The sequence below is a fragment of the Leopardus geoffroyi genome, chromosome C2, assembly GCF_018350155.1.
Source record: "Leopardus geoffroyi isolate Oge1 chromosome C2, O.geoffroyi_Oge1_pat1.0, whole genome shotgun sequence".
NCBI classification, from domain to species: domain Eukaryota; kingdom Metazoa; phylum Chordata; class Mammalia; order Carnivora; family Felidae; genus Leopardus; species Leopardus geoffroyi.
Genome location: NC_059333.1, coordinates 97,979,436 through 98,007,419, shown reverse-complemented (window position 1 = coordinate 98,007,419; position 27,984 = coordinate 97,979,436). Strand labels below are relative to the sequence as shown.

Sequence of the window (27,984 nt, the reverse complement as noted above, 5' to 3'; positions counted from 1 at the left end):
TTTGTTTTGCTTTGTTGAGAAGTTTCCGAATAGCTTCCCATCAAAAACTCGCAGATGTGAACTAACCAGTGTTTAGAGGAGAAGCCAGTATGAATTAGCAACAATCTTGAAAGAGGTTTTAAGGGCGCCTGGGTGGCGCAGTTGGTTAGGCATCCAACTTCAGCTCAGGTCATGAACTTGCAGTTTGTGAGTTCGAGCCCCATGTTGGGCTCTGTGCCGAAAAACGTTTTAATACATGCAATTTTATTACTTTTGAGTACTAGTATTTTCAGGGTCAGTCTGAAAGTAGATGGGAATCACCTGTTAATGTCTTGGGTTAGGAGGATATTTTTTCATGTTCCTGATTCAAAAATCTGTTGCTTTAAAAAGTGGGGTAGATTTTGTTTATGGATTTTATTTTTATTTGGGAGAGACAGAGAGCAAGCGGGGGAGGGGCAGAGAGAGAGAAGGAGACAGAATCCCAAGCTGTCAGCGCAGAGTCCAATGCAAGGCTTGAACTCACGATTTGAGAGCTCATGACCTGAGCTGAAGTCAAGAGTCCGACCTTAACCGCCCAAGCCACCCAGGTACCCCATGTTTACAGATATTTTATTAGTTAATTTTTTCTGTCATAATCTCAATGAAGATAAAGTACAACCTAACACAAGTTCAGTTATCACAAGTCATAAAAGTAATACTGATGAGATTTTCATGGATCAATTTCATGAATGTCATTGTCTTTTCTGCCGCTTATATATATTAAAGCAAAGCTGTACTGTGAAAAGTGTATTAATAAGTTGATAAGTAGGAATTGCTACAGATGATTCTTATTTTCATTACTGTTCACTTAAGCTAGCATCTCAGAATTTAAAAATCACAAAATTTTAGCTCAGAAGGAATCTTAAGACTAGTTCAACTAGGGGGCGCCTGGGTGGCGCAGTCGGTTAAGCGTCCGACTTCAGCCAGGTCACGATCTCGCGGTCCGGGAGTTCGAGCCCCGCGTCAGGCTCTGGGCTGATGGCTCAGAGCCTGGAGCCTGCTTCCGATTCTGTGTCTCCCTCTCTCTCTGCCCCTCCCCAGTTCATGCTCTGTCTCTCTGTCCCAAAAAACGAATAAACGTTGAAAAAAAAAATTAAAAAAAAAAAAAAAAAGACTAGTTCAACTACCCACCACTTATCTGAGTTAACTCCGTAACACTTCCCCAAAGTGCTGTTGTACTTTATACCTTTCCAGAGCAAGGCGGTGTTTCCAAACTAGCAGGATTGCCAATATGTTTCAGGAAATTAATTTAGTGAAAGGCAGTAATTGAGCCTGTTGTAGTTTCTGCTTTAAAATAAATTACTTAAGGGGCGCCTGGGTGGCGCAGTCGTTAAGCATCCGACTTCAGCCAGGTCACGATCTCGCAGTCTGTGAGTTCGAGCCCCGCGTCGGGCTCTGGGCTGATGGTTCAGAGCCTGGAGCCTGTTTCCGATTCTGTGTCTCCCTCTCTCTCTGCCCCTCCCCCGTTCATGCTCTGTCTCTCTCTGTCCCAAAAATAAACGTTGAAAAAAAAAATTAAAATAAATTACTTAAAAAATGGAAAAAGAATGGATCAAATGAGCATGAATGGTGGTTAACATGGGAACAAATAAGCCAGTTCCTATCCAGGCAGTCCCATGGGCAGCTTATACTTGGCTGAACAATGATACCAATGCTTGTGTCCTGAACTTTAAGATATAGTTCTTTTTACTTTGGGTTCTATTTTAAAATTTTTACTGATAATAAACCAGTGCTTGTAGACAGAATGCATAGGAATATTAAATTAGCATTAGTAGAGGGGCAATAATAATGATGTTGCAAATGCATTCAAAATAGTCCTTAATTGGGATTATCTTACTCAAAACAGTCATTGAGCACATCAAGGAGCTGCTAGCCCTAAAAACGGTAAAAGAACCAGAACATTCATAGCAGCAACAATTGATATTACCCACATGTCCATCAACAGAAGAATAAATAAATTTGAATGGCATACTAACAGAAATGAATAATCTGTAACTACATGTAACAGCGTGGAGGAATCTCAAAACAATATTAAAAACAAAATAAGCCGGACACGAGTATATATGAGTATATATTGTTTGATTTCCCTTATATATACAATAATAAAGAGCAAGTTAATCCAGTTTTTATCCATAGGGGATCAGGGGCAGTCAGTGACTTGAAGGGGCTCCGGGCAACTTTGGGCTGCTGGTATTGTTATGTGTTTTGATTCGGTTGCTGGCTACACAAACATGTTTGTGAAAGTTCATGAAGCTGGAGACTTACAATTTGTGAACTTTTATGTATGTATGTAAGTTACAATTCACAGTTCAACAACTAAAATGTCAAATAAAGACGCGTTAGATTCCACTGAGCTATTTGCTAACATTTTATCTACAAAGTCTTTCTTTCTATGTCAAATATAAGAACTCGATACAATAAGTCTAAAAGTAATTCTAACTTTAGAGTTATAATACGTAACTGATTTTAGACTACATTTTAATATACATCTGTGCCTAAATGAAATACAATGTTGTTTTCAGTGTATTAAAAATTATTTTCTTACACAAATAATTCAGAGAATATTAAGTGGTCAGTGTCACTGAGAAAAAAAATTTTTAAGTCTTTATATATCATGAATATTAATTTTGTTATCTTTAAAGTTACCTTTATTATAAAATTGTTGATAATATACACAGCTAAGTTTCTTTTACATAAAATCACTTCTGTATCGTGTACCATGTACAAATTAGGAAAATTCCCATAGGAGTTTGTGAGATTGTATGTTATTATAGAAAAAGTTTTGAGAATTAGAAGAAAAATTGGACACTACTTTAGTAATGGAGAAAAAATATGGTTAGAACCATTGATATCTGCTGACAAATTCCAGACCTGCCCACCAGTAAGCTGTGTGAGCTCTGTCAGATCAGCACTGTCCAACAGAAACACACTGTGAATCACATCTGTAATTTTTGAATTTCTAGTAGCCACATTTTAAAAAGAAGTATATGTGCACTGAAATACACCAATAATACCTAATGTACACAGCGCTTCGTTGAAATGTAGTGCCACCAAAACAATGAAGTCACGTTCTATAGAAAAATATTTCACCGTGCTTTGGTCTTAACTTCTAAAATTTAAATTAAAGTTTAAAATTCATTTCCTCAGTCACAGCAGCTGCATTCTAATGCTTCTGCCACACACGACCAACCGGTGGCTACCATATTGGACAGCGCCATTGTCAGGTCGTTCCATGTCTCGGAGGCTCACTTTCTTTGCTGATAAACTAAACAAGTTATTATTTGAGATACAGAATTCCCAGTGGAATTTTTGCCAGCTGAAGCCCACATGCCCCAATCAAAATGTGGGCCATTCACCATGCAGGAATGCAGACCTGTGTGAAGGGATCTTTGGACTTCTTAAACAAAGTCAGAAACCTGGATATTTGCAAAAAAACATCTTTCTTTTTCCATGGTAGACAACTACTGTGAAATTTTTCAGAGCACTGTGTGGACCAAACCAAAACGCGGCCACATGCTACTCTTTGCAACCTGGGTTCTATAAACATTCTTTCTTGCTCTACCGATCTATGATTTATTTAGGAGTGATTTGACTTCTACATCTGGAAGCTAAAAAGCACAGCTGGAGAGTCATTTGAGTGGTGAGATTCAAACCCTCTTCCCCCCACCGTGAGGTCAAGGTGAAGCTACAGATGCTATCAGGAGGTGACAGCCTCTGGTGAAAGCAGAATCCCAGTGTGAGCTTAAGCTCAGTCTACACCCCAGGATGCAGAAGAGTCTAAAAAAGAATTATCCTAAGGTAAGGGTCAGCCTAAGACCCTAATTTTGGATCAATGACAATGTGCCAGAGATAGATAGAAAGGGTAACGAAGACCAGTATATCACAATGACTATCACTCTTATTGCCCTGGGTGGGACTCAGTCTCTGTGAAGCCTGCTTGGATCCTCCACGGTTATGTAAGGTCCAAAAACAAAAAAGGTAACGTGCCAAAGACAATGGAGAAAGCGGCAGGGGTGAAGCAGGAAGCAGCAGCTTGAGCAGCTATCAGTACCTTCTGTGGACAAGAAGATGGGGAGAGGTGGGGAGTGGTGAAGCTGGAATTTATCCTGTCAGTTCAGATTAACAATGAACACTAGAGGTCATGTCACCCTCAGGCAGCACCAGATGATCTAGGAACACATAAGCCTAGGCTCAAGGGATAGGAATGGTTGCGTTTCATTCAGAGGAACCTGTAGGACAAGTAGTTAATCAGCACTAATGAAAGCTCTTGCATACAGAACAAAAATACTTCTCAGATTCCAAGTCTCTGGAGATGGAACAGACCTCTGGGGGCCAGATGAAGTGGCGTCACAAGTTATTTAGTAACATCTGCTAACATGACCTCACGGGCCTCCAATCAACAGTGTCTACCTCCTCAGATCTGTCCCCAGTTTTGTCCTTAGAAACCCTCACTTACAAGCAATCTGCGAGTTCCAAGCTTCTGTCTGGGCATTAGCTCCCCATTCTCCTGAGTGATGCCACACCAGTAAATAGCCTATCTTCCTTCACTGCAAAAGCCCAGTGTCAGTTTGTACTGGCTTGCCATGCATCAGTTGGACAAACTCTCATTGCTTCCGTTACGGTGGTAGGTCGACTCCAAGGAGACTAGTTCTCATGTCCAGGTGAGTCATCATCTGGGAATATTCTGAACTTTTTGGCAGCATCTAAAAAGGATAGAGTTCCCTCTAAAGAGGTAAAGTCAGAAACTGTTTTGTGAATATTGTTAGAATCTCATTTCAATTCCAGGGTGAGGGAACCTTGGAAACCGAGGATAACTAAGAGCCCTGAATTAGGATTCAAACAATTTGAGCATTAACCCCAAGCGTGTCATCGTCATGCTGTGTGACTTCTGTTTCCTCACATTTAAAATGGTAATAACATAGAATATTGCTTTTCTCTATATCATTGGGTTCCTCCAGGACCAAATGGTATCATGAATATAAAGTAATTTGGAAGGTATAAATTTCTCATGTAATTGCAAGGCATTTTTTATTATTTACTAAGTAATTACTAGTGAATTCTAGGAATGCAATTTATTAAATACCATTTAAATCCCTAATAAGGAATCTCAAATTTGAGAGGGGTGGAGTGGGTTAGGGCTTTAGGGAAATAGCAGTGAGCACTGACCACCCCATTACAAATTCAGCCATTTTCTAGAGGATTCATCGGGTAGGACCAAGGGAGCTCAAATTCCAAGATGGACTTGAAAGGACCTCAGAACAAGGAATTTGCCCTAAAGCAGTGGTTCTTAACCTTTTTTAGGTCACTGATGTTTTGAGGATCTGATAAAAGCTATGGCTTCTGTCTTAGAAAAAGGCACATATACAGAATGGACATATATTTTCAGAAAGTTCCTGGACCCCCATGGATCCCATATTGCAAATGCCACCCTTAAAGAGAGGGTCACAGATGAGGCACAAAAATATGGCCTTAGGAATGAGTTGTTGCTGGGTAGAGGCAGTTGTGAAAACAGCTGGAGGCCTACAATAAAACAAAACAGTCTTTCTTTAAAGGCTCAGCCTGTACTCCAAGTATTGCTACTATGGGATCCTTCGATGCAGACTTCTTGGGGTTTAAATAAGGAGTCTGACATGCACACACAAAAGCATCATTCTAGCTAACTAGGTTAGTAGCTACTGCTTCCTTGGACAGCCTCACAGCAGAGTGCACCCTCTAGCTTAATCTAAATGGATGTTAATCAACCAACGGAGCAAAAGATCTATGAGAAAAAAAAAAACAAACAAAACAATATGCAACCCTAAGAACCACACTGCACATGTTAGTACTACATCGTAGAATATGTAGTGAATTTTTCACACTCTGGTTTTTGGAACATAGAACAAAGACCACATATCATGAGGACTTAACAGTATGCATGTGAATATCACAAAGGAAAAGAAGTCCATGGCAACCCAGAATTGACAGTGGATATCACGGCAGCAATCTAGTACCCACATTGATAGCATTGGGGCAGGAAGAGTCATGGATTCCACAGAAATTCAACAGCAACTTTTCACTGGCAAGAAAGAACTGTCCTTGATTCTTGAATGGAACATGGCTTCATATTTTGACAAGACATTCTCTACTCACTTCCTAATCCAATCTCTTAGAGAATATAACGGAAGGCAAATGGAAACTAGAAATATTTATCTTGTATTTCTAATAGCTAAAATATGTTAAGAAGGGTGAGGTCATACTATGAATTTTGGAATGACTGTTCAGGAAACATTATTTAATGACTTTTTCATAAAATGCTACAGTCTATTGTTATTTTTTTAATATTACGGAAGAATAATCTTATATTTCAGTCTTTACACTTGACTTCCAAAGTAGAGACCAACGAACGAGTTGAAATCACTAATCATGCAGTTAATGTTCTTTCTTTAAATCAAACGTATTTATCTTTCTAAGACCATAAAACTCACTCCTCAAAAATTTATCTTCTGATTACCAAATAACAAGGTTTTCGTCAAAGACTGCAGTCTATAAAAGCAGAAGGAACAATCAGAAGTAAAAATATATGAACAAACACACTGCACTGCCTTCCTACGTACCTGCCAAAGAAATACAGTCAATTGTAGGAGTGAAAACATTACACATATTGTCAATGGATTTTGAAACTCCTCAAGGACATGAGCCTTCCACTCTGCGATTTCCCTCGGCAGCTTACTAGCTGGGTTTACATTTCAGAGAGTCACCTGCAACTCTTTTAATTTCAATAATTCCAGGTCAAATGGTTTAAACACGAGAGTTTCTCTCCACAGTGCCATGATTTCAAATGCCACTTCCTGTTAATATACTTCAAATTAAATAATAAAACACATTTAAATACATAGTAATGCATTTTTACAAAAGTATTATGTCGGATAATCCAAGAAAGTAATTCAGAGCAGTGCCTGCTACATAGCAAGTGCTCAGTGACTTTTCGTTTATGATGAATTGGTAATGATACTTACTGCCAACAATGACAACAATGACATTCTCACCTGGTAGGCAGCTGCTTAAGGGGACCCTAATGACCCCCACTTTCTGTTATTCATGCCTTCATAAGCCCCTTCCCTTGCACATGGACTGAACTTAGTGATTCAAGTCTAATGAACAGAACATGGCAGAAGTGATGGGTTATCGCTTTCAAGGTTGAGGTTATTAAAATATTTTCACTTTCATCTTAGGTTCTTGCACACTCTTTAGTTCTCCCTTGGATCTCTTGCCCTGGGGGAAGCAGCTTTCATTTTTTTTTTTTTTTTAAGTTCCACAGTGGAACTGCAGAAAGTCCTATGGAAAGGCCCAGATGAGCAAGATTAAAAGCGGATCTTCTGAGGCCTGCCAATGATCACATTAGTGAATTCTGAAGCAGATCCTTCAACCCCAGTTAATTTCTGAGATGACTACAACCCTGGTCAGCAGCTTTACTGCAACATCATGAGATATCTTTAAAAAAATCATCCAGCTAAGCCCAGATTCCTTTCCTATAGTAACTGTGAGATAACATTTTTTGTTCTAAGCCAATTCAGTTTGCGGATAATTTGCTATGCAACAGGATAACCGATACGGATTTTGGAGGTAGGGTGCTGCAATAACAAAAATCTGAAAGGTGGGAACAGCTTCAGAACTGTGTGATGGGACTTAAGAGCATGAGTCAACATGTAAAGTGCTTTAAAAATTCTATTCACAGAATTTTGGACTTTGAAGAGATTGCTAGGAAGGGTGTAAATAAAAATGAGAAAATTTTCTTGGAAATTGTAAATTATGTAGTGGTGGAAGGTGTAACAATACCCACACTTATATATAGTTACATGACCCGTATGTGGTCACTTGCAGTTGTATGAGAAATAAAAAATGTGCCGCACGAACTGGGTAATTTAGCTGTGGAGATTTCCCAGCAAAGTGCTGGAGATGCTACCTAGTTTCTTCTTAGAGTAAACTGGGGGATGATAAATTGAGGGAAGGACCACTAAACCAAAAGAAGGCTTTGAAAATTGATGGTTTTCAAACCACTCGATGGTTTTGAAAATTCTCAGCATCTCTGGACAGCAAACAATACTAAGAAACAGCTCCCACACAAAGATTAATTCCAAGGAACTGCCAGGAAAAAAAAATGGTCTAAAGATGAGACAGAGAGGCACCTGAGTGGCTCAGTTGGTTAAGCATCTGACTTCAGCTCAGGTCATGATCTCGCAGTTCGTGAGTTCAAACCCCACATCAAGCTTTGTGCTGATAGTGCAGAGCCTACTTCGGATCCTCTGCCTCTGACAGATCCTCTCTCTCTCCCCCTCCCCTACTCACACTCTCTCTCAAAAATAAACATTTAAAAAATAAAAATAAAATAAAGATGAGACAGAGAGTGTGGCTTCAGAAATTCCTGTTAAGACCTTGGAAATGTAGCCTCCTAATGAGCTTTTCAGTTGTACCACAGGGTCTCTTAAAAGCTTAAGACCGTGACTCCGCGATCCTTTCAGTAGGCCTTTGGAAAGTTAAAGGGCACTGCCTATCCCTTGTCTCAGCAGAAGCCCAAGGTAGAGAAAGATTTATCTCTAAGAAATACGGGGGTATGATCTTTGTCTGAGTAAACCCTAACGAGTTTCAAAGGGGACTGACAAAAGCTTTAAGAGGATTTTATCAGCAGGAACTCTGCCATTTTAGAATGAAAGGAACAGACTGTGCTAAATGAAAAACCGCCATAAATCCCCCAAATCCTACCGGCAGGAAGCAGGCTGAGAAAACAACTGCAAGGCTTCTGGGTGGCTCAGCTGGTTGAGTGTCCAATTTCGGCTCAGGTCATGATCTCACTTGTTAGTGAATTCAACACCCACATCGGGCTCGCTGCTGTCAGCTCAGAGCCCACTTCGGATCCTCTGTTCCCCTTTCTCTCAGCCACTCCCCCACTTGTGGTCTCTCTCAAAAATACACATTAAAAACAAAAACTTCAGCTGCAAAACACGTGCCACCTTTCATAAGAAGGGAAAGACGACTCAGAGAGGGGAGCCAATAGCCCAAGGAGTAGAATGAAGAGCCATGGAGAATTATCCCCAACTCTGGAAACTTCATCAAGAAACTTCTGCTTAGCAGGATTTCAGAACTGCTATGGACCAGTGACTCTTACCTACCACAAATCTTATTCTTTTTTGACCAAGAACATGCAGGTATCTTATGCCTGCATCATTGCTGTATGTTGGTTGTGTTGAGGTCAGATATCCTGACTCCATAGTTTCACAGATCTACAGATGACGAGGAACTATATTTGAGGAACTATACCTGAGGAGCCCCACTCACACCCAGGTCAAACGTAGATGACTTCTGGATTTAGAGCTGATGCTCACCTATATAGTGAAGACCATTTATTTTTCATCTTTTAATGAAAATGATGCCTGACATCAGTGCAAATTAACATGTTTTATAGCATCAAACCTTTCAAAAGGATATAAAATCCTGTTAAGAATTCATGTGTGTTAATAGATTGAGAGATTAATAGATTATAGATTTAATCTCACTGATGTAAAACTAAATAAATGCTAACCAAATACAGAAGCAACAGCCATCCAATTTTAATCTGTTTAGAATATTTATTTCATAGCATCATAGCTGGTGTTGAGACCATACAATGTCAAAGCTCTCTTAAATATCTTGATTTACACATTTTTGTTGTTGTTTATAACAAAGTTCCACTTAAAGAAGGGATTTAAATGGCATGTGAAATGGGAAATGAAATGTTCAGCTCTCCTAAAATGATTATATATTTTTTCTTCAACTCACTCTCAACAGAAACAGTGTCATTCAAATGTTCCATAATGCCTTATCCTTCAGAATGACAGCCTGTTTTTTACTTTTCTATTCACAGTCTATCATATTGTGACATTTTATATATGAAAAACAGTTAAGGCATTATTTTTAAAAATGTCATACTATTTTAAAGAGCAATTTATTTCATGCCCACATCCCTCCAGGCTATTAGTGAGGTTTATTAGCAAAAGCCAATATAACTGGCATGTCCTCTGGATAGGCACCCACTGGCCAATAAAAACAAAGAACACAAATATGCCATTCAGAAATACATAGCATTGTTTAAAAATAGCAACGCCCATTTCTGCTGGAACTGAGAAGAGTGTGCTGGTCTCCAGTGACAGGAGAGCACGGTAGGGGAATGCTATGTGGTACTGGAAGTCAGAACACAGGACACGTGGGCTTAGCTTGAGATACATGATAAATGATTCATCTGCTTCAAGACTGTTTTCTTAACTGTAAAATTCAATGTCTGTATCTGAGTCAATCGGTTAATGCAGTCCTGAACTACAGACACTCAGGTACTCAAACATGACTTACTTTATGTATGCAAAACCTGTATAGGCACTTTGGGTTGACAAATTTCACATTTTCCCCTAAAACAAACTTACTAAAAAAAAAAAAAATACACTACTACCTTGTAAATGAAAAATATGATTTACATGGCATTAATGGACAGTGACTGTAAAATTTAAACATAATAATATGAAAAAAACAATTATTAGATTCTAGCTATCAAACTGTTGGTAGTCCTAGTCTGCTCTCTTTGAGAAAAACAAATGGGTAACTATATCTATGAGAGAGATTCTAGCATGAAACTGAGAGTTTCTACTTGACTTGTCAAGAAAACACTGAAAGCAAATTCAAAAGAATCTGAGGTCTTTATTATATGATTCAACATTATTTAATGCAGCATCTGGATACTACCTAAAATCAACTCCAAATCAACCAAAACTCCTTTCTGTAACAGCAGCAAATGTCCTACACTCTGGAAATGCTGCATCAAATAATCACACTGGTATTTCTGATTCTAAATTTTATCTTGACTCTTCATGTGACAACCCACCTAACCTACTTTCTCAAAACCATTAACATTGTCATGAGAAACACTAAAATAATTTTGAGGGCAATGGAGTACTGTGGAAAGAACACGGCTGGGAAGTTGCGTTAGGGTTCAAAGCTCAGTTTCATTAGATTTGATCTTGACATTAGCAAGTTAACTAACCCCTTGAGCCTCAGATTGCTCACTTACGTTAAAGTGCTCATGTCACTGTTAAATAAGAAAATGCATGTAACGTGCTTAGCACAGCACCTGAACAGGTAGACATTCCACAAATGTTATGTATTTTTAAAAATTTTAATTTCTTCAAATAAATTTTCAAAATTCTATCAAAATAAATTCACTTTATTTTTAAAGGTTTTTTTTTAAGTTTGTTTGTTTATTTATTTATTTATTTATTTATTTATTTATTGAGAGAGAGAGAGAGAGAGCAAGCGAGCGGGAGAGGGGCACAGAGAGGGAGAGAGGGAGAATCCCAGACAGGCTCCACGCTGTCAGCACAGAGCTCAATGCAGGGCTCAAACTCACAAATTGTGAGATCACAACCTGAGCTAAAACCAAGAATCAGATGACACTTAACTGACTGAGCTATCCAGGTGCCCCAAAATAAATTCACTTTAAATAACAGTGCTCAAAAGGAAGATACAGTTTGCCACTTTTCTCTTCCAGTAAAGTTGTATTACATATAACTTTGACTTCCAAAGCTACAAAAGTCACAAAGCACTGACTGGCAAAAGTAGCAAAAAACATTCTGTCCTCAATGATAAAATAAAAACACTTACTTGTCAAAATGAAAAACAACAATTCTTAGTTGTTACCATGTAAAGCATACTCAGGTCTTTTCTTCCCCACCCCTCGCCAAAAAAAAAAAAAAAAAGTACAGTAGAAAATACAGAGTGAGACTGTCTTAAGTCAAGTAAAAGTTTCAGCCAAGTTGGGCAAATAGCTCTGACAAAAGCCACATTTAGGCCATAACTAATAACGCTATTACCTGCTAGATGTAAACAGTGAGCAAAATAAAAAGCAGCTCAATGCTAATCCAGCAACAGTAGTCCCGGCCACCTAATAAATGCAATAGTAATGTGCTCCAGGATCCCTGCTAGTCATTTCAGATGTATTATTTATAATCTACACCAAGAGTGCAAGTTAGACATTGTTATTCCCAATTAAACATGACGAAACTGAAGTCCAGAGGCGTCACTTGCTTGTTCAAGGTCTCTACCTGTGAACACCAGAGTGGTATTCAAATAGCACCTGATGCCAAAACCAATCGCCCTTCACTAGTCCCTCTTTCTTTCTTTTTAGGACATAAACATGCGAGCAAGAACATTCCTCAACACTTTGAAAAGTCATAAACTGATAGCACTCCCCTTTCTTCTCTCTGCCTTCTTCTAGTTTCTCTCAAACCCACTGCACGTCGGTTCCCCAACTCCAAGTCACTGATTCCTTAGGTCTCTGAAACCTGTCTTGTGTTCCAGCCCTAGAAGTAACCGTCCTTGGTATGACAGGAGAGAATAAAGAAGTCAGGGGAGACTTCCAATCTATATGGGACTTAAACTAAAGGCTCACAAATAATGAGAAATTGTCTCATATAGTCAACCAATATGGACATGTTCCAATTTGCAGGGATGACTAAGGCAGACACAAAGTGTAGACTCATACAATACAAACTTATGCAAATCATATACATATATAACAGAATGCTTAATTGAAATAGATTTTCAAAAAGTATCTAAAAGCTTTCATCTTTTATTCAGGGAATGCATTTTTTTTTAATGTTTATTTATTTTGAGAGTGAGCAGGGGAAGGGCTGAAAGAGAGGGAGAGAGAAAATTCCAAGCAGGCGCCTCAATGTCAGCACAGAGCCCAACACTGAGCTCGAACTCATGAACTGTGAGATCAGGACCTGAGCCAAAATCAAGAGGTGGATGTTTAACCGACTGAGTCACCTAGGCGCCCCATCAGGGAATGCATTTTAAGGCAGGATTTTACATACACATAAAAAACTACTGACCTTAAAGAGTATTTCATTCTGCTCTATTTTTTTTAATGAAAATGTTCATTTAATAAACAGCATCTCATTGATGTTTATGAGACCCAACTTAGCACTTAAAAATGAGTATACCTGGGGCGCCTGGGTGGCGCAGTCGGTTAAGCGTCCGACTTCAGCCAGGTCACGATCTCGCGGTCCGTGAGTTCGAGCCCCGCGTCAGGCTCTGGGCTGATGGCTCAGAGCCTGGAGCCTGTTTCCAATTCTGTGTCTCCCTCTCTCTCTGCCCCTCCCCTGGTCATGCTCTGTCTCTCTCTGTCCCAAAAATAAATAAACGTTGAAAAAAAAAATTAAAAAAAAAAAATGAGTATACCTAACTACACACAACCCACACTTGTGGGTCTAAATTATTGAGTTCTGGGAACCACTCAATAATTGTTGGTTAAAAAAAAAAAAAAAAGATAGCAAGACTTGAAACCCAAGTGCTGTGACTCCTCAACCTGTATCTACCAGACTTCACTGCCCACCACATAATAAGCACACTTGTAAGCAGACAGGAAATACCACAAAGGTGTAGACCTACTATCTTCTGAGTGCCAGGCACCAGGCACTGGAGATGAAATAATAAATAAATACTGGGCCTGAGCTGAAGAAGACTTTTATTCTTTTTTAAGCGGATTCAGGGTAGGCTGAAAACAAAGAAGTTACCAGTTCCAATGTGATCTGTTCACGCTCAGGCTGGCAAGCCATCCTGTGTTAAGAGAACACAATGCAAGAAACAACTAACTTGAATAAAAATATGAGCCTTAGAAGCACCACATTTTTACTTTAAATAGTTGTGATATACTCATCTGGAACAGGAGAACAGGAAACATTATATAAACCTTTTCTTGATGATTTCCTGCCATCACTGCAATAATGTAACACAGTGTTTCGGGAATGAGGGCTATTTGCCCCTATTTTTAAAAAAAGTTAAATAGTTCTATCTCTATCCCAGATCCTATTGCACAAGGTTATTGCCTACCACTAGGAGTTACACCTTCTTCTTATCTGATATGACACAGAAGGGAGTTAATCAGTAACCCTACTTTAATTTCTTAAGTTTAAATTGTCAGTGAAGGTTCCTTCTCCAGAGGAAAGTACTTGGATTTATGTTCCTTTACCGGTTTCCTTTGATGTCCAGTCAGGTACAATAAAAGGAGGTAGTTAATTATAAAAACAGATTTTGCCAATTTGAACACTTTTACCCATGACAAACCTGGAGAGGAGAAATGAAATATCCTACCTCAAACAGGGACCATGATGATAATAACAGATCATCTTTTTTTTTTTTTTTTTTAATTTTTTTTTTTTTTTTTTTTTTTAACATTTATTTTTGGGACAGAGAGAGACAGAACATGAACGGGGGAGGGGCAGAGAGAGAGGGAGACACAGAATCGGAAACAGGCTCCAGGCTCTGAGCCGTCAGCCCAGAGCCCGACGCGGGGCTCGAACTCACGGACCGCGAGATCGTGACCTGGCTGAAGTCGGACGCTTAACCGACTGCACCACCCAGGCGCCCCTAACAGATCATCTTTAATGAGCAGTACCTACTATGTGCCAAGTATGTCCTAGGAGCTTAACAGGATTCATTACTTCATCCTTACATTATCCCGATGAAGTAGGTCATTCTAATCTCCACTGCATAAGAAAAATGAGGGCCATGTTCACACAGAAAGTTGCAGGGCTAGTATCTGAATCACATGCTCTGGGTAAAAGCAACAACAACAAAACCCTCAGGTGTCTTTATGGCCAGAAAAGTAAAGTAATGTGTGATACAGCTCAGTTTTAAGATTATAGGGATATGGGGGCACCTGGGTGGCTCAGTCGGTTGAGCGTCCAACTTCAGCTCAAGTCATGATCTCACGGTGTATCTGCACCGGGCTCTGCACTGTTAAGTGTAGAGCCTGCTTGGGATTCTCTCTCTCCCTCCCTCTCTGCCTCTCCCCCATTCAGCCTCACAGGCACTCATGCTTTCTCTCTCTCTCAAAGATAAATAAACTTAAAAAAAAAAAAAAAAAAAAAAGATAATAGGGCTGTGGTTCCCAACCCTGGCTGCATATTGTAATCACCTGGGGAGAACGACATAGGGGTTTCACTCCCACAGACTGTGGTTTAGTTGGTCTGAGAGCTGCCCACGTGATTCTAATGGGCAGTCAGAGCTAAGAACCGCTGTGTATGGACACGGAGAATGGTGCATGGCCCACCTGAAAGCAGTTTTTTGTTTTTTTTTTTTAATGTAAGAGGTTAAGTAAACATTGTGCTGGTCAAAGGTTGTTAACTGCTGCCTCTACCACCAATACGTAACCTCTGCCCCACTGCTCAAGGTAATTGATGTGTGGTGTAAGTGGGAGATAGATAAGCAAATAGATACATAGGCCGGCAGACTTGGACATTTGTTTTTACCGGAGAGGAGGTAGCCTAGTCTTGGAACTTTCCCCAGGTCGCCCCTCACCATCTCCTATTTAAGGAACTGGTCTACTACAAAATGTACTTAGAGTTAGACATAACCTACTTTCAAAATAATCTCTGGAGTACAACCCATTCTTAAACTGAAGATGACCTAAATATGCTCACTTAACAAATGTATACCTTTAGATTATAGGGCCAAACTACTTAAACATTTCAAGAGTCATTTTTTTTTTTTTTTTTTTAAAGAGGCCACTCATAATTAACTCTGATCTTAATCCACTCCAGGTCAAGAGATCTCACTTAACTAAACAAGTTCTGAGAACGGAGAGCCTAACGCCCTCAAAACAAATCTATGCAGGTGGTACAACAGAGCGCTGCTGAGTGAAATGTCATTTGTCATTGGGGAAGCAAAAGATGTTAACATCAGAAAACCTTCATTAAATGACCGGCAGATGTGAAATCCAAAATAAACGCTATAGGAGTCAATCATGTGGCCTGCCTGGGAAATAATGCTTCAGGTATGATCATATTGTAATTGTTCCAGCACCACAATTCAAGAGGAAATGGCAAAAGGGTACATTAAGAAATAGACTTTAAAGCTACTCAAACTAGCTACATTTTTTCATCTCCTACTGCAAAACAAATGTTGTATATTTGAATGGCCTTGTATCACCACTTACCACCACTCTCCTCCACAACTTTCACCAAAAGGCAGCCAATAAAAGGAGAAAAGAAATTGAGATTGATTTTCAAAACTAAATACTGCAAATACAGGCCATGACTCAGAAATCAGGGCCTCAGTCAATCAGTTCCAGCTTTGGCTGCGAAGGTAAATGCTCTCCTTGGGCTTGGGCGAAATGTTTGGTTACTTTGTTTTGTTTTGTTTCAAAAAGCAGAGACAGGGAAGTGAAGGCAGAGAGGGCAGACAAAAATGCATGGGATTAACTTTCTCACTACTGTTCAGAATAATTTCCTTTGTTGACTGAATAAATATATATTGATCCCCTCATGAGCGTCAGGCACCGTGCAGTGCTGAAGAGGTATTGGTTAACTTGACAGTGTATGTTCACATCGGTCTCCTAAGCTAAGAGACCAAGGTAACAACCTCATGAAATCCACCACACATGCCCCTTCCAGCCACATGTGTGAAAATCCAGTCCTGCCCTCGTAGTATTAGATCATAAATTTCCCCCTTTGTCTAACTGCGCTGAACTTCACAGGAAGCCACTGATGTCTTCTAAGTAAATACATAAATATCCAGAATTCATACACCAACAATAAGTCATGGGTAAATACCAACAAGTTTAAAGAAAAATTTTCTTAGCCCAAGTCTGCACCAAAACAGGTTTTCCTTTTGAGCCAAACCCAGCTCACATATTTTCACTGCCTGTGGCTATGCAGCTTCAGTAAGCTAAAAATAATTCCTTTTCTTCTAAGTTGGGAAGAGAAAATAAGACCAAGCAATCAGCTGCATGTCCTTTTCTCTCGTTTTAATTTTTTTTTTTTTACTAGAAAACACTCAAAATAGCTGAAGCCACGAAAAGGCATCTGTTTCATATTTATATACACATACACTGACAGAAACATCCATCCAGCTTATATTTTCCCAGTAATACGAAATTAGCTATATTTGCATCATCAGCAAAGACTGTCAACATTTCACTGCTCACAGCTTTCTACTATTATTTTCTGCTTGGGGAGAGGACTACATAAGTATTGAAAACTACACACAAGTACAAGTAAAAGCTTTCAAAAAGTATATACAGGATGACAACGCTCTAAGGCCACATCGCGCTTACTTTGCAGTCATGCATCATTTATGTTTCTGAAATTTACATTAAAGGAGATTCTCAAATAGAAGGGTAGAAACTTTAAATCTTTCTGCAGGTCTTGCTCAAGTTGTGTTTACTGTATCTGATAAACTTAAAAATTCTATTTCTCTCCTTGGACTTCTCAAGGCTAACTGTAAAGTACCACCTCCCACCCCCCCCCCACCCCCAACACACACCCCTACCTATCTCTGTATTAAACTAAAAGTTTCGCAGGAAGACAAACTTTTTCCCTCCAAAACGTATCTGGGGGATGGTGAACAGCGGCAGTGTGGACTTTTCCAATACCTCCAACATCTCTAAAGTCACCCTATTAAATTAATAGAAACCACCAGGTTCCATTCTACTGGGCCTTTAGTTTGGGCTGCTAGGTCATGGCTAAATTTCCCTTGAAAAAAACAACATGGTTTGGGAAATCACCGCCAAACTCCATCTCTTAGACTACTGACAAGGGCAACTGCAAAGCAAATACCCACAAACCAGGACCGTGCCTCTCCGGGATGGGCTGGCAAACACGGAGGAAGGGCTATTGGTCGGTCTGCCCGGACTCCAGCTGGGCCACTGACAAGGACTGGGGTAAAGCGCTCAGTGTGCGCCGGCCCATCCAACGCCCAGCGGGACCAGCCTCTGAGCGACCAATTTCAAACGTAACCGCCGGAGGAAGCGGGAGGATGGGGATGTCATCTCCCTTGACACTTTGAGGACCCGGGCGGCCCTGCAGGGCTCAACTCTGAGGTCCGTGATGGTCAGCGGTGGCACCCGCAGGGCCAACGTTTCCCCAAAGCCACTTTTCCAGCCGGGGCGGGAGGCGCGGGGCGAAGTTAGCCACCGGCCGCGCGCGTCCCGTTAACCGTACCTTGCAACTGGGCAGAAAGGGACTCCTGGTGCTGCTGGTACTTGAGCGCCACCGCCTCGGCTTTCCGCAGCTGCGTCTGCAGCTCGTAGTAGAGCATCGCGCCGTAGAGAAAGCCGAACACCACGGTCAGCAGCAGCAGCGTCTGGAAAATCCGCTTTTGCTTTCGGGAGCACATCCCGTTTCCCATAGTCCCGCCTGGACCCCGCGCCGCGGCCGCCCCCGCCGCCGCCGTCCCTTCCTCCCCTCTGCGGGAGCGAGCGTCTCAGCAGCGGCCGCCGCAGGAGGTGGCCGGACGCAGCATGAGGAGGAGACGCGAGACACAAAAGCGGGGCCCGAGGGGAAGTGGCGCCCGCTCAGCCCCCGCGCGCCGTGGGGCGCGCAGCCATCGACGTCGCCTGGGCAGCGGCCGCCAAACTTTTGCGAGGCTGGCTCTCCGCGAGTGCCCGGGCCCGGCGAGGGGCCCTCCGCATACTTCCGAGCGGACCGTGCCCGCGCCGGTCCCCAGACGCCGCCTGCCTTTTTTCCTCCTCCCCACTTTTTGGCTCGGCTGCCCCCGGCGGCGCTCGGAGTCCCGCCCCGGCCGCTCCCCGCCCCCTCGCGGCGGCTCCCGCTGCGCGACTTTGTTGCCACCAAAAGGAGGGGGTACGCGCCCAACAAAAGGACGCGGCTCCAGGCGGCGCCTCCGCGCGCGGCCCGCCGGAGTCGGTGGATGGGCGGGGGCCGGCTGGCCCCTCTGGGTTTGGAGGGACGGCGGGCCGGTGTCACTGACCGGGCTGCCCAACCTCGGCCGCCGCCACCTCCCACCCAACTTACGTGTCACCCACGGCCCCGCTATTCTGGCCAACGGGATTCCGGGAGGAAGTCCCACTCGGGCTCCCCGCTCATTGGGCCCGTCCGAGCCTCCGCTCCCTCCCTTCGGGGAGGCAGTGCGGGGCTCGATTGGACGCCCGCTTTGTCCGTCCGACCCCGGGGCCGCGCCTTCCCTCCCACCCCGGGGGCCGGCGAGGGGCTCCGTGGGCAGAGCTGCCGCCTGGCGCCGGGGTGCGCCCACGTGGAGTGCGGGTGGATGGGGAGAGGCCGCGGAGCCAGGGCCCGGGAGGTGGGGTGCGCGGGCGACGTGTCCCGGCTTGCGGCTGGGCGAGGTACGGTGCGCACGTGTGTGAGTGCAGGTGAGTGTGTGTGTGTGGGAACGCACGTGGGGAGAGGAGTACAGTGCATGTTAGGGGGGCAGTGGGTGAAAGCGGCTGCTTACGCTCGACCGAATACCCGTTCTTTCTTTCTCTAGCCAGTGGGCAGATGCGGCAGACACCCGGGATAGCTACACCGTCAGCATAATCTGCGTAGCCGAACTGGAGAAGCCTTGCGGATGGACTCTGGCCCCAACCCGGGGGCTAGGGTGAATGCGTGTGTGCCCGCTGATGGCAAGACACGGTCTGGGGGACTCACGTACGCTAACGCGCTGCTTACTGCTCAACTGTCCGTGTGGATTGGGGAAATGAGCTTGCCTTTGGCAGAGGGGAAAGAAGTGACCTCGTATTTTCCCCCAGCTTCCAAACAGAGTAACTTCAAGATAAATCTCAGAGGCTGAAATAAGTATGCAGACGTTTCGTCACATGTATTTGTTTGATCGGTGGCAGAAATACATCAGTTACATCGGTAAATTACACTTTAAAGGCCAACAAAGGTTCCCTATGCAAAACAGAGTAAAACAAACTTAACCACAAACCTCTTCAAAAAAGAAATCTAATTCAAAGAGAACACTGCTTTTGTTCTTTCTATGTACTTGAGAGGGAAAAAAATTGAGGTTGATAATTTTGTTTTTGCTCTTGACCTGACTTCTAAGAAAGTAAAGTATTTCTCAAATGTCTCAGTCGTGTCATGGAACTTGTTTTGTTCTGCATGATTTTTATGATATTCTAACCAGATTTTAGTTATCACCATCAATAGTAGCCAGTGAGTGCTCAAAATGAAGGTAGCTGTGCTTGGCCAAATTAAACGTAAAGACAGTCCCTGGTGGTGAACATTTTGGGGTAGACTCTGAGACTAGAGAATGCTAAAACCATAAAATAAGCCTCAATTACTACCTAGTTAGCCTATGACACTTCTACTACCAAGAAAACTAAGTTTGCCTGGCATGTGTTTTCCCCTAATCAATAATAACTTACAATAGAACAATATGTTTTTCAAAAATACTTTCATTTATTATCTCACTTACCACACCCAGATTAAGGGTTAGCCTCACATTTTGGTGAAGAAACCAAAGTTTATTAAAGTGACTGAGAGCTGTCAGAGAAAGTGAAGTATCATATGATTTCACTCATATGTGGAATTTAAGAAACAAAACAGACGAACAAAGGGGAAGGGAAGGAAAAATACGATAAAAACAGAGGGAAGCAAGCCATTAAGAGACTCTTAAATATAGAGAACAAACAGGGTTCCTGGAGGAGGCGTGTTGGGTGGGGGGATTAAGAAGGGCATTAAAAAGGACATTGGTTGGAATGAGCACTGGGTGTTGTAAGTGATGAATCACTGAGTTCTACTCCTGAAACCAATACTACACTGTCTGTTAACTAATTTATATTTAAATAAAATTTTAAAATTAAAAACTAAAGTGACAGATGGCTGTAGGACCTAGGACATGCAGAGAGTTAGGAGTTCAGCAGAATTAGATCCAGGTTAGAATCCTGCTCTTTTTATCACTTTCTTTTGTAGAAGTCAAGTTCTCATTCTTTTTTTTTTTTTTTTAATGTTTATTTATTAATTTTGAGAGAGAGAAAGAGAGCACAAGATGGGGAGAGGGGCAGAAGGAGAGAGAGAATCCCAAGCAGGCTCCGCACTGTCAGCACGGAGCCTGGAGAGGCTCAATCCCAGGAACCATGAGATCATGACCCTACACTGACCAGAAATCAAGAGTCCCACGCTTAACAGACTGAGCCACCCAGTTTCCCCAGGTCTCATTCTCTTTAAACAAGTGATATTAACAGATTGTATTTGGTCCATTAAAATGAGAACCTTGGGGGGCCTGTGTGGCTCAGTCGGTTAAGCGTCCGACTTCACTCAGGTCATGATATTTCGGTCGTGAGTTCGAGCTCCGCGTCGGGCTCTGTGCTGACAGCTCAGAGCCTGGAGCCTGTTTCGAATTCTGTGTCTCCCTCTCTCTCTGACCCTCCCCTGTTCATGCTCTGTCTCTGTCTCAAAAATAAATAAACGTTAAAAAAAAGTAAAAAAAGGGGCGCCTGGGTGGCGCAGTCGGTTAAGCGTCCGACTTCAGCCAGTCACAATCTCGCGGTCCATGAGTTCGAGCCCTGCGTCAGGCTCTGGGCTGATGGCTCAGAGCCTGGAGCCTGTTTCGAATTCTGTGTCTCCCTCTCTCTCTGCCCTTCCCCCGTTCATGCTCTGTCTCTCTCTGTCCCAAAAATAAATAAAAGTTGAAAAAAAAAAAAAAAAGTAAAAAAATAAAATAAAATGAGAACCTAGTTTAAAAAGAAAACGATTTAAGGAAGTTTCAAAATTTTGTTCTGTTGTGTAAAATACAGACTTGTTATTTAATCTACCACTGTTTAAATTTCTTTCAGCTTTACTCTTAGAAAATGAGACTGGATAATTCCAGGAGTTTACTCTTCCTCCAAAAAACCTACCAAAACTGCTCTGGAGGAAATGACATTTTATAGCAATAATGCCTGGCCCATTCTTGAAGAGAAAATTATCCTAAGAAAAAGAAAGAAAGAAAGAAAAGAAAGAAAGAAAGAAAGAAAGAAAGAAAGAAAGAAAGAAAGAAAGAAAGATTGGACAGAGGATTGGAAAATTATTATTCATATATTACACAATATGCAGTATTTAGTTGAATTTCAGACTCTCTGGAAAATTCTTATGCTTCTGGAATACATGATTTCTCATTTTCAACCTCTGATTCTTTTGCATCTGATTCCAGACTCGAAAGGTATTCTTTGCCTAAAGCTGCTGACAGACTCTACAGAATATAATAAATGTAGGCCATAAAACACAACTCAATATTTTAGTCATAAAATTTGAAAGAGAACAAAAATTATTACCTGAACTTCTCCATTATTTCAAATTCAGAAAGGGTATATGGAAGTACATAAAATCACTAATGGCAGTGTCTTTATAAAATTACTTTTCCAAGGTGAAGTATGCTGCTAGTTTCTTAAAAATATCAGTATAAAGCTTTTGAGAGGCCAACATTGGGGAAGCTATCCAGGGCCTATAAATTGAATTTACATAACATTGCCTTTGGGTAGAACTTGTAATAGATGAGCTATTTTTGCTGGTCTTGTGAGGTCTGTTGTTAGTTCTGTTTTATTTTTATTTATCATGTTTAAAATAGTATTATATGATATTTCTATATGCCATATATTGAACATTTGTAATTTAAAAATTATATCTCCTGAGGTATTTTGTCAACTTAATATTTTATTTCTAAGGCAGGAAGTAATTAACTTAAGAGATTCAAAGTCTTGCATTTGAGAAAGGCTAAGGTAACATCTGGGAGCCTTAGCATTCTTTCCAGTGTTACTAAATTAATAAAATTTGTTTATTTTCAAAATAGGGGAAGGCAAGAAAAATACAGTTGAGGGATACAGCCAGTGTATAATTTGTAAATTTATATGATCAGTCCCAAGTAAATAGCCTCCATTGTCTGTGAAATTTTTTGATTAAATCTCTTTACTACAAATTGAATTCAATAGTTTTTTTTTTTTTTTAATTGGCAAGAGGCATCAATGCCTAAGAAAAGGTGATGAATGTTAAATAAATTTTTAAACAATTTTGTGACTATGTGTGGTGATGGATATTAACCAGAATTATTCTGGTGATGATTTTGCAATAAATATTTACATTGAATCACTATTTCATACACCTGAAACTAATGTGTTATATGTCAATTATATCCATAAAAAACCAAAACTTTAAATGGCGTTTCAGTGTTAATAAATCACAGCTGTAACCTTTTCATGTAAATATTTCTGAAATCAACTATCCTTTATCATCTATAGGAAACTGCACTCTTCCTTTTTGCCACTTCACCTTTTGCTAGCACCTAATTAAGACACAGTCTTTCCTATACTTTCTTTTTAAGGGGTAAAGGAAGCCACATTCAAGCTATTCTGTTTTGTTTTGTCTTGTTTTGTTTTGTTTTGAGGATTCTGTAAGAGATGTTTTGAAACTCCTTTCCATAAAATTTTGCTAATGACCTGTTGGTAATTGTTAGCAGATTAAGAGAGTATGAAGTAAGCCTGTAGCTAAAAGCATGATAAAACAATTGAACCCTAATCAATGGTCTTGGCGCCTTGCTTTGCTCTGTCTCTAAGCTGCCACCTTAGTAGCTTTGAACTATTTAAGGAGTTAGAGGAGAGTGAAGGGGGAAGTCAGCCCTTGTCCATAAAATGATTTTCAATACGAGAAACCTTACTTGTAGCACCAATAATAAATGCCTTTCGAACATGGATTACTTTGATAATGGAGAAAGTTCTTTAGGAGGCCCTCCTTGCCACAAGGTGTGTAGCTAGACTAAAGAAACAAGAAAAATCATTTCAAATGCCTTTAACATCCCTCTAAAACAGGACAATCTAGCATACCATAAACTCTTCCAAATTTTAAGGTGGCACAAGAAATTATTTTGTATTTGTTGCTTAACGTGTATTATAGCTAGCATATTACTTTTAAAAAAAGTTTCATTTCATAGAATGTTAGAAGAAACGGAAAAGGACCATACGTGAGAATCAAGTGAAGCAAATTTCCCAAATCTTCATTGGCTTCTTCAAGAAGCTTTTCACTAGCTGTCTGTCTTTAGTAACCCAGAGACTTCAGACAAACAGACCATGGGAAGGTCAGTGGCCAATGAAACATGACATTTTTAATGTTCCCCCAAAATGGATAGTTTATTGGATTCCTTTATATTAAAGACATACTTGGTTTATCCATGACCATCTTACAGAATCAGTATTTAAATTTTAATGTTATATGATAGGTATGTATTTTTTAATTATCATGGGACGTGGCTGATCATATTTATGATGTATCCGATGCTAAGTCCTGGGTCAGAAATTTGACAATTTCGGAACCGTTCCTAAAGGAAATCATAATCTAGTCCATATTTTTTATGCTCTAGTTTTGGGAATACTTTGAGTCAAAACAAAGGGACTATCAATGGTTTTACTTAGAAATAAAGTAGAACAAACTTTCAAAAAAAAAATTCTAAGAGTTGAGTTACCTCAGCATTAAGTTCTCACATTAAAACTGTGAAATAAAAACACATGTCTTTCCTCACTCTGCTCCTTCTCATTCTGTTCTCTGGTGCAACTCTTCAAATCCTGGCATCCAACATCCTAGTCATCCCTTTTCATTTCCCAGATCCTTGTCTATGACTATGCCCTTCACTCCCACCCACATGCATATACATTGTCCTTCCCTTCTTGAAGACAAAGGACAATAATCTAAAACAATCTTTCTCAAAATGCCTATCACTGTCCTTCAAGTAACCACTTAATTAAAGGGAAGCAACTTGGGTATATCGATTAATAGGAAGATGTTAAAGGATGAATTATTAACTTCTTATTCCTCTCAAGAATTTTGTGAGAAAATATGTTAAACAAAGGACTGAACTCCAATGACATAATCTTAGGCTGGTGAGCAGATGAGTCATAATTATGGACAGAAGAGTTTCATTTTTCCCCACTTATTTCCTGATTCTCCTGTCCAATTGTAAAGGGACTTGGGAACATTCAAAAGGTGACTCAAGATGCCTACTTCCAGGATACAAATCCCATTTAGGTTACAAACTACCTGTGAGATCAACAGTAAGTCAGTAACTGTTAGGACCTTAATTCTCTCATCTGTAAAATGCAAGGGACAATCATATCTGCCCTGCCTAGCTTCAGAGAAAATGAGCCCACAGGATTCAAGACAGAAGAAAAACTGTGGCTTTCATTTAGATAAAATTGAATGTTGTAGTGTTACTTGTCATTGTTGACCTAAATTTGTACATTTCTGGAAAACTACAGTTGATAAAAAAAATAAATAAATAACATCAGCTACCCACTTTAAAATGACAATTTTCCAGGGCACCTGGGTGGCTCAGCTGGTTAAGCAGGCGACTTCGGCTCAGATCAGGATCTCACAGTTCGGGAATTTGAGCCCCAAGTCAGGCTCTGTGCTGACAGCTCAGAGCCTGGAGTCTGCTTCGGATTCTGTGTCTCCCTCTCTCTCTGCCCCTCCCCTGCTTGTGCTGTCTGTCTCAAAAATAAATAAACATTTAATTTTTTAAATAAATAAAATGATAATTTTCAATCATAATTATTAATTGAACTTCTTTCCTTTAATAGTTAAGAGGAAAATTATGACCTTAAAACAAAGGAATTTCCTTGCACACTTATTCAAGCCAGATTCTCATTCTTGGGTTATTATTTATGGACTAATGTTTTCATTATGCTTTATTTATATCTCAACAATTTTCTTAGGTAGTTATAGCATACATGGCACAGTACAGGGAGGGAAGTGGAAGGTGGAGAATGTGGACTCTTTCTGTGAAGGGCTTGCAGATTTGGTACTTGTTTGTTTGTTTGTTTTACCAGGAAGGGCACAGGGAGGGAAGGAGGGAGGGAGAGAGAGAGAGGGAGAAGTGGGGCTCATGTTTACCCAAAGCAGGGCCCATGTTCACCAGATGGTACTTGTTTATTTAAAGGCTAAATTAGGGGCACCTGGACGGCTCAGTCAGTTAAGCATTTGACTCTTTTTTTTTTTTTTTTTTAATGTTTATTTATTTATTTTGAGAGAGAGAGAAAGAGCCAGCAGGGTAGGGGCAGAAAGAGAGGGAGAGAGAATCCCAAGCAGGCTCCTTGCTGTCAGCACAGAGCGCAAGGCAGGGGCTCAAATTTACACGCCGTGAGATCATGACCTGAGCTAAAATTAAGAGTCAGACACTTAACCAACTGAGCCACTCAGGTGTCCCAAGTGTCTAACTCTTGATTTCAGCTCAGATCATGATCTCATGGTTCCTGAGATGCATGGGGCTCTGTGCTGACAGCACAGACCATGCTTGGGATTCTCTCTCTCTCTCTCTCTCTCTCTCTCTCTCTCTCTGCCCCTCCCCTGCTCATACTCAAGCTTTCTCTCAAAATAAATAAATAAACATTTACATTTTTTAAAAACTAAGGGCTAAATTAAAGCTCTGGTTGGAAACTAAATTACTCAAGGAGAGAGCAGAGAAAGAGAACAAGAGACCTCATGATGTAATCGTGAAATTTCTAGAGAAGGAGGCCTGTAACACCAGGCAATGGGATAGGTTAATCAGTAGAGTTACTTCAAGATGGGAAAAAGTGAAGTGTTGCATAGAGACCTTAAAACATATAAATGTTACTTTGCTTTCATTCTCTTTTGATGCGAGGCATTCTGCTTTGCTTTGCAAAAACAGTATCTGTTTTTGGTTGGAGCTCAGCTTAGTCTCTTAAGCTGTAGACAATCATTCAGATTCCAGTTTCAGCTTTGTTGTGTGGTGTAAGACCTTAAACATACTTGCATGGTAGGGTCATTCCATGTAAATATGCCTAGACTGGAAGGAGTTTTTTCTTGGTTTTGTTTTTCACCTAACTTGACTGCAAGTTTTCTTCAAGGTACCAGCCATTATGGAGCTTTTCCAAATCACTCGTCTTAATTTTTATAAAAACAACCCCCTTTTTTTCCCCCACTCTATATTTTATTAGTTTACATAATAGTTGATTACATTACATAATTAAAATAACAAGTGCAATGGCATAAACAGCTTCTAGAACAAACTGTTAGTCTCTACGAGGCATTCAGTTCAGTAGGCAGACACAGATCAAGTAGAGACTGGTTTAAGTGTCAGGAGTCTTCAGCCCTGAGGTGTGCAGGGAGAGACTGACTGACAGAGGGGAAGGCCTCCCCTCATCCAGGGAGCTGGTTAAGTAGAGTTCAGGGTTTCTACTATACATTGAAATGACTAGTGAGGTAAAAGGAGAAATTGGTAATCAAGAAAACGTATGTGAGATGGGGCACCTGGGTGACTCAGTCAGTTGAGCGTTCCACTTCGACTTCGGCTCAGGTCTCATGATCTCACGGTCTGGGGGTTCGAGCCTCATGTCAGGCTCTGTGCTGACAGCTCAGAGCCTAGAGCCTGATTCAGATTCTGTGTCTCCTTCTCTCTTTGCCCCTCCCCTGCTTGTCCTCTGTCTCTCTCAAAAATAAATAAACATGAAAAGAAAAGAAAAGAAAAGAGAAGAGAGAAGAGAAGAAAGGAAAAGAAAAGAAAAGAAAAGAAAAGAAAAGAAAAGAAAAGAAAAGAAAAGAAAAGAAAACGTATATGAGAGAAGTAACATGGAAGCCAAAGTTACTGAGAACTTTAAGTGTTGTTGATAGAGCTATGGAGAGGAAGTTGAGATAAAACCTACAACAAGGCCATAGATGGAACTGATTCGGGTGGAGCGGAAGATTATAGTAGGATGGGTAATAAATGGGTGAAAGATAAGTAAGAAGAGGAGTGGTAGGGTGAACTTTACTTTTGATAGTTTGGCTGCAAAGGAAGAGAGATTGGATGGAGCTTGAGGAAATCATGAGATTGAAAGAAAGTTTGCTGTGAGGGCTTTTGTTGTTGGATTAGCATACACAGGAATTTCTGGAAAGGAGCTAGTAGAGAGGGATAGGTTAAAGATTTGAAGGGCTACATTAAATACATTGGAATGTATGGAACGTTATTTCTTAAAGCAGTGCCCTATTACAGTTCATTTTCCATTTTAGAGGCTCAATAAATTATGGAATGAATGATCTTAGGAGTTACTAAGAGGAGGAAAACTGGAAAGATTGCCTGACTAATTGAAAAAGAAATTTGTTTGAAGTCCCGAGGTGGTATGTGCTTATATTAATTCACTTTGATTAAATGTGCACACCCCCCAAAATGGGCATGTTTGTACGATAATATCCCAAATAGAGA

The 27,984-nt window shown here is 40.7% G+C and overlaps 2 protein-coding genes and 1 long non-coding RNA gene across 6 annotated transcripts in view; 1 reads left to right on the top strand and 2 right to left on the bottom strand.

The window, feature by feature from the left end:
* Window positions 1–18,889, bottom strand: part of GOLIM4 (golgi integral membrane protein 4) — an 81,230-nt gene extending 62,341 nt beyond the window's left edge. For 3 of the 4 annotated variants that reach the window (XM_045503044.1, XM_045503045.1, XM_045503047.1), the window contains exon 1: window positions 18,024–18,860. In XM_045503044.1, coding sequence (XP_045359000.1) covers window positions 18,024–18,210 — 187 coding nt within the window. In that variant the 5' untranslated portion in view covers window positions 18,211–18,860. Of the gene's footprint in view, window positions 1–18,023 lie in introns of all 4 variants that reach the window. The other variant, XM_045503043.1, reaches the window with a different exon arrangement.
* Window positions 7,270–14,201, bottom strand: LOC123611283. Its single transcript, XR_006718537.1, has 2 exons — window positions 13,261–14,201; window positions 7,270–13,022 (listed from the first exon to the last, which is right to left on the bottom strand). It is a non-coding gene; the product is annotated as an uncharacterized LOC123611283 (long non-coding RNA).
* Window positions 18,323–19,888, top strand: LOC123610369 (caskin-1-like). Its single transcript, XM_045500993.1, has 3 exons — window positions 18,323–18,475; window positions 18,529–19,192; window positions 19,309–19,888. Exons 1-3 carry the CDS (start codon window positions 18,323–18,325, stop codon window positions 19,356–19,358), a joined length of 867 nt encoding a protein of 288 aa, XP_045356949.1. The 3' UTR covers window positions 19,359–19,888.
* Window positions 19,889–27,984: the final 8,096 nt, after the last annotated feature.

Bases quoted from the DNA above. Each gene is read 5' to 3' on its own strand.
- LOC123610369 (XM_045500993.1), top strand. From the start codon at position 18,323: ATGAGGAGGAGACGCGAGACACAAAAGCGGGGCCCGAGGGGAAGTGGC. The intron at 18,476-18,528 runs GCGAGGGGCCCT...GCCGGTCCCCAG, and splicing joins TCCGCGAGTGCCCGGGCCCG to ACGCCGCCTGCCTTTTTTCC. The intron at 19,193-19,308 runs GTGAGTGTGTGT...TTCTTTCTCTAG, and splicing joins GCGCACGTGTGTGAGTGCAG to CCAGTGGGCAGATGCGGCAG.